The following is a 6,842-nucleotide window of genomic DNA, read 5'->3' as shown; positions in this document are numbered from 1 at the left end:
GAGTGAATATTTTGTGTTCAAAGTGAGCCACAAATCCGTTTTCAAACACAACAAGAACATTAGCTTCAGAGAGACTTTTGCAACGCACAAATCAAAGCACTTCACACTGAAAGTGACGACCGTCTGGAATAAACAAAACAACTCCCTTTTAGTTCACTCCTTTTTTCCTCTTCTTTCTATCTTTCTCTCTGGCTCTGTCTCTTCAAACAGCTGAGTAGCTGTGCCTTCTGTGACTTCAGCGACTCCCCTACCCTTTCTGGGAGAAACAGAGCTTTCTGGGAACTCCCCTGGAGCAGCCCAAAGCCAAACAAGCCTCCGACTCAAGCGGGGCTCCACTGCTAATATCTCGGTCCAGAGAGAGAGAGAGCGAGAGAGGCACTGAGAGCAGGCACTGGGGTGGCCTGGCCTGAGACACCCGGAGCTCGACCATACGGAAGGAGAGAGGAGTGGGGAGAGGAAAGGGGAGGGGAGGGGAGGAGAGGAGCAATGAGCTGGACTGGGACCCTCCAGTCACGAGAACCAGTGGTGAGAGAAGAAGTAGAGAAAAAAACACACACACACAAGGCCTTCCCCTTCCTGCCTGCCTGGCACTGGAGAGTGTGTGTGTGTCCAGGATGGGGGGGGGGGAAAGGGAGGGAGGGCCCTGTCCATGTGAGTCCATTGACTAGAATTCTTGTCTCTAGCTAGCCTCATCTTCGAACACGCACACACACACACACACACATACTTCTTCCACTGTTTTCTGTAGCCCGGAGTCAGTACGCCCAAGGCTATAAATAACACACTCAGGACACACACAAACACACACCAGAAAAGGAGGGGAAGGTGGGACAACTGGGTTGCCTGCTTTAAATTCCTTCACACAAACATATAACCTACACACACACATATATATATATACACACACATACACAAAACTATACACAAACACATTCTAATTCCATAACAGTTTTATCTGTTCCCCTGTAACGTAAATAGAGAGTCAAAGCTGTGTGTGTGTGTGTGTGTGTGTGTGTGTGTGTGTGTGTGTGTGAGTGTGTGTGTGTATGTGAATGTGTGTGCGTGTGCGTGTGTTCTATGTCCACTGTGCATTGTTCTGCCTTTAAAAGAAATCTTTTGTGTCCACTCTCGCTGGTATAGAGTCTGAAGTCATCCTGTGACTTTCTCTCATGATGTCACCAAGAGACTGACTGAAGAATTCCTACATTACCCATGAGTCCTCATTTGTCACCGCACTCCACATAGCAACGGCACAAGTCAGTCCGTAGCCCCTGGCTCAACCTACCATTAGAGAAGCGGAAAAAGAGAGGCAGCCGTCCAGCCACATACGACGGGGGCCAAGCGGAATTGCAGCTTCGCTGTCCAGTAAGAAGACACTCCGCCATGGCGGCAGCAACCACACAACAGCTAGCCGGCACAGACAAGGACGCTCACAAGGATATTAGGTCCTCCTGACTATTAAAGGGACGGCTCTGGCAAATCAAACACGAGGGAAAATGACTCATGGCAATGGCAGCACAGACAAACAGACTGCACTGCCATTAGTTTAAGGGGGAAAATAGAATAATAAGAGAAAGCTATGCTGGTTTCACTCAGGGGGCCCTAGCTGAGAAAGGTCATTCAAATTCACATTCATCTAAGCGAGAGGCCATGATTACCATGATTACTTTAAATCAGTGACATCTTCACACGACGCAGCAGAGGAGAAAAGGCCCTGTGAGGGTGTGTATGTGTGTGTGTGTGTGTGTGTGTTGGGGGGGAGCGTTATAAAGCACAGACTGCTGATTAGATCACATCTGCAGCAAGGGTGGGCGGATGATTAGCACTTTCACTTTGGGGGGTTGGGTGGTGGAAGAGGAGGAGGTGGAAGGAGTGTTTGGGCCAGGAGTGCTATCAGTGACACCCTGTAGATCCGGGTGGAGGAGAGTAGTGGGAGGAGACGCCTAATCAAGCGCTCATCCTCTCTTGCTGACGTGGAGATGGCTAGATGGATGGCCCACTGTGCTCCTGTTTTTTAAGGCTAACGAGCTCAAACGAGATTTGGGCTTGTGAGTGGAGGCACGGGACAGATGTTCGTTGGCAATCATCTTAGCCCTGAATCTGCAGAGCCAGGTTGTGGACAGAGAGAGAGAGAGAGAGAGAGGCGGGGGAGGGGGAGGGGGAGGGGGAGGACAGGGCACAGTGTGATGGCATGTTGACAATGTGCAAAATGCACCCGGGTCCGTAGACGTATGTGCGTGTGTGTTTAAATGCCAGCAGATGAGGAGGTACATGGATTCCTATACCGTATGTATGTGCATTTGAGATAAGAGCACTGATCTATAAAGAACTTCTTCTTTATAGATCAGTGGATAAGAAAGACTTAGAGGTTTTTAAATTAAAATTAAAATGACATTTGGGCAGCATTTTCCCTCAAACTAGGGAATTGGAACTGACTGGCCATGCAATGCATGCATGTGTGTGTGTGTGTGTGTGTGTGTGTGTGAGCCAACTCACCATTGCACAGAGACACATCCTCTGACAGGTCCACATCCAGCATGAGGTCATCATCTTCAAGGTCACATGACTCCAAATTATCCAGGTTGCTAAGAATGTCCTGAGACAACACAGAGAGACAACACATTAGAGAGAAACTACATGAAACCACCATTGCAATTTGTTGTCTTTCACCACTAAACACAGTATTTACTACAAGGCAGTAAAGTGCCTTTCAGACGCCATTTAAATACTGAAAGGAGCAACATTGCTCTTGTGTGCTTTCCGCCGAAAAGTGTCTCATCAACCAGGCCAGCTGTTTTGAAGAACAGCAAACACATCTTATTAATGGTGAAGACGTCTAGTCAAAACAACAAATTGCGGCCTGGACTGCTATTTGCACCCCAGTACATGAAGCCTGCCCACACAGAAACACTCCAAGGCAGAGATCGATACACTCCGAAGGTGGAATAGCAAAAGCCATTTTGTGCTCTGAGATAATGGAAGTGAACTGCCTGAACTTCTTTAAAAAGCACTAAGGTATTGGTTAATGGCCTGAGCCGCTTATTACTGAACTTTAATCAACAAAAGGCCCCACTTTAAACAAAGACAGACAAATGCAAAGAAAAGAGACACAAGGGGGCAAAACACTTTAGTGGTAAAACAAGGGCAAATGTGTAGGATCAGTAGGAATTCTTATGAAGTGGCTAGTCCTTGCTAGTCCCTGCTTCACTGTACTATTACATAAGCTTCATCACAAACAAGCTCGCTAAATAGTTTATTAATTAGATACTGAGCCATTTCTCAACACAATCTCCTATATATATATATATATATATATATATATATATATGATTCAATACAATTCAATAGTCAATACAATTCAAACAGTCAATACAATTCCTGTTAAGTATGTTAACATTGAGCAAACTCTCAGTAATGAGCTTTTCAGCAGGGTGTAACAATTCAAACACAACTGAAACTTTCAGTTCCCTACAGACAGCGATTAGGCTGCATTGATGAATCTGGGGTTATCCATTAACATGGTTTGATGAAGTGTAGAGAGCAATTTTTTCCAATGTAGTGTTTATTAATCATGGAACAGAGGATAGATGGAAGGCTGACTTCCATATTTACAGAACTGCCATTGCTCATAAAATATAAATCGCTTGCATTTATGATGTCAGACGAAACCGTTTGCTTTGCACTCTGGTTAAACAGCGTTAAATATCAACCAGCAGTGAGTGGCATTTGCTTTAAGTAGTATAATATTGGCTATGGCCTTCAACAGCTCTCTTTCTATCTTACTTTCTCCTGCACACACACACACACACACACACACACTCACACATACACACATAGAAACAATAACACACAAACATGCATGCACACACACACACACACACACACACACACACACACACACACACACACACACACACACACACACACATATTTACAACTGGCCTTCAGTGCTGGTGTATCCTGCAGCCATGGCAGCGGAGAGAGCTTAGTCACGGTGCGCTGCTCCGGGGAAAAGATATTTCACACAGCTGGGTCAGGGGTTTAGCTACGGCCGTGGCTGCATCACCTCTTCAGATGACACGCCTATGTGTGTGTATGTGTGTGTGTGTGTGTGTGTGGGGTTGGCATGGGGGAGTCCTGCTTCAGGGATCCCCTCCCCGCAACACCCCCCCCCCCCCACACACACACACACACACTTTCAGAGAGCCCATGAGGGGCCACGCAGGAAGATGGGATTATACCGCTGTTCAGGTGTGGAGCACGTAGTTTGGCTGGCCTGCTGATAACACACGGCGTTCGTGTCCAAAAGGACGAGCCAAGTGGACAACATTGTTTGTGCATCATTGCGGATGAGTCCGAAATGAGAGACTGTAATGGAAACAAATGTGGTATGAGAAGTTGAAAGGAATATTAAAAACAGTGAGCCCAATGGCTTCTGTCTGGTTTCTTCTAAACTTTTTATACTCAAAATATATTTATAGCAAATATTATATTTGTATACACTATCTGTTTCTGCTTGACACAGTTTAACCATCCATAAGAGCGTAATCTCTCTTATTTTGAGACAGGACTGGGAGCGTGCATCTGCTACATTCCGGGGATGCTCTGGATATCATTGAGCCCTGCTCAGTCATGACAGCAGTCAGAGTCATTTGCACCCTAAAAAAGCACCTTCACTGCAACCATGACACTTCTGTGGAGGCTGCCTATCCAATATTTATCACAGCAGCAGCAGCAGTGCTTTCTTATAAAAAAAAAAGTGGAATGGAAGAACACATACACACACACACAACCCCCAAATCCCTGAAATCAATGTTCATCTCAGATCTGTGTCCATGTTTTCAGCACCTCTCAGTGTTCTGAGTTAGCACTGACAATGCTTAGGCGGTTAGAGGCGGTAGTCCATTGATCCCTCCACACTGGGTGAGCCAGGCAGAGAGAAGTTACCCAGCGTGCTCCTGTATCTCATTAGGTACGCAATCAGTCGTGACTAATGGGTCGAACCTTGCAGATATTCATATCTTTAACAGCTTATTTCAAGCACATACCAACAATGTAGTTGTTTTTCTCTCAATTCTTTTGTTCAGAGGATCATGTTCATATTCTGTAGTGTGTGTGTGTGTGTGTGTGTGTGTGTGGTTGGGAGTGTGTGAGTGCAGTCTGTCTGCTGGTGTGAGTGCGGATGGTTTTCGCGTGTGAGACTATAACACTTCACCATTCCATGCCTAAATTCACAGGCACAGCCTAAAGCTGACCTGCTGCATGGCGGACACACAGAGCTGTGCACCAATCCAATCACTCGACCCATTTGCTCCCAGCACAACATGATCAATCCCTGGCGCCTGCCTGACCTATCAGCACCCCCACTCTCCCCTTCAAGTGCACCAATCCTGCAATTTATACTCTCTGTCCAGGGCGGCAGAGCCCCTTGCCAAGAGGGAGGACTTAAGTAATGTGGGGTTAGGAACTAACCGTGAATCAGGGGAGTTAAAGCGAAATGTCCTCCAACCTATTTGAGAATATAAAGAACTCTGTCACAACCTGTAAAACTTGACAGCCAGCAATTATGCACAACTGCTCAGCAAGATATAATGTAGCATTGGCACTATGTATCACTCTGCTCTGTAGATCGACTGTACTATCCGCAAGTCACAGGAGGCAATAGTGCTGCCTGGGATCATCATTATCCCCTGGTTTGCCCTTATATGTACTTTTTCCACAGGCCAAATGTGCTTCGACATCACCACAGCCATGTGACCTCAGCAGATAATGACACCCCTGAGAGTGAGCAAGAGTAGATGAGCTGTTTGTGTGTGTGAGTGTGTGTGTGTGTCTGTGTGTGTGTGTGTGTGTGTGTGTTTCTGTGCCAAGAGAGAAATAAAAAAGGCAGTGGTACACAGACATTTCAACTTGTTACACAGAAAGGAAAAATATCTATGACTATAGAACAGCTATATGTACCCTGGTCTCCAGCAGGTCTACTACACTTAGAGCAGAGCACTGCATACTGCACGCAAGCTACGGTTTCATTAATGGTGACAAAGCGCCGGTCTGCACCGCATACGCCGGCTTATTGCCATGGCAACAAAGGCACGAGTGCTTCCTTTATTGAGCCACTAATGAATCTATCTGTTGCATTTGTGCACTTCTGCAGCCAAACAAATCTAAACATGAGCATACTACGACAAGCCAACCACTAGAGCTGCCCGCAAGAGGGGTTTGAGAGGTAAATGGTCAGAGACATGAAGCGAGGGATCAAAGCAGATGAATGAAGGCCTCACGGTGGTGGAGCCGTGCTCTCATGGTGAGTATACAAATAAATTTAAAAAATGAGTATATTTTTTGCCCTTTTTATGCCTTTAATGAGACAGGACAGTGGAGTACAAACACTCCATTCTTAAGAGATGGGGACAAAAGCACTAAATGATTGGCTATTGAAAAGTCCAAACAAGTCAAAAAAGTTCAACCACCTCAACCGCTCCTTGATTTTTTTAAACGTAAGAGGTTGCAATCTGCTCCTATTGGAGAAGCCCAGAAGCACATAGCCTACACAGTTTATACTTTGCTTTGGCTTGGACCATGGATGGCTAGTGGGATCAATCCTATTGACTAAAGCCTGCACCTTACGCAGTTGGATTATTGAGTGAAAGCAAGATTCCCACCCCCCTCCAAAAATAAATGTAAAACAACTGAATAATTCGATAAACATGAAAGACTAGACCACTCCGCTCTAAGAGTTCATGATGAAGAAACATACTGCCCCCTTGAGGCATGCGCTGGCAACTGCATGTATTTCATTTCCTGCCCCCGACCTATACTTTCCGCTCCTTGCCATTCATTTG

The 6,842-nt window shown here is 45.8% G+C and overlaps 1 protein-coding gene across 6 annotated transcripts in view; it reads right to left on the bottom strand.

Moving 5' to 3' along the window:
- ccser2a (coiled-coil serine-rich protein 2a) overlaps nucleotides 1–6,842 on the bottom strand; it is a 61,727-nt gene that overhangs the window by 25,755 nt on the left and 29,130 nt on the right. For all 6 annotated transcript variants that reach the window (XM_042065577.1, XM_042065580.1, XM_042065578.1 and 3 more), the window contains exon 5: nucleotides 2,497–2,596. In XM_042065577.1, the coding sequence (XP_041921511.1) occupies nucleotides 2,497–2,596 (100 nt within the window). The remainder of the gene's footprint in view (nucleotides 1–2,496; nucleotides 2,597–6,842) is intronic.

Source organism: Alosa sapidissima, chromosome 16 (genome assembly GCF_018492685.1).
Source record: "Alosa sapidissima isolate fAloSap1 chromosome 16, fAloSap1.pri, whole genome shotgun sequence".
In the NCBI taxonomy this organism is placed as follows: Eukaryota; Metazoa; Chordata; class Actinopteri; order Clupeiformes; family Clupeidae; genus Alosa; species Alosa sapidissima.
This window is presented reverse-complemented; position numbering and strand designations above follow the sequence as displayed.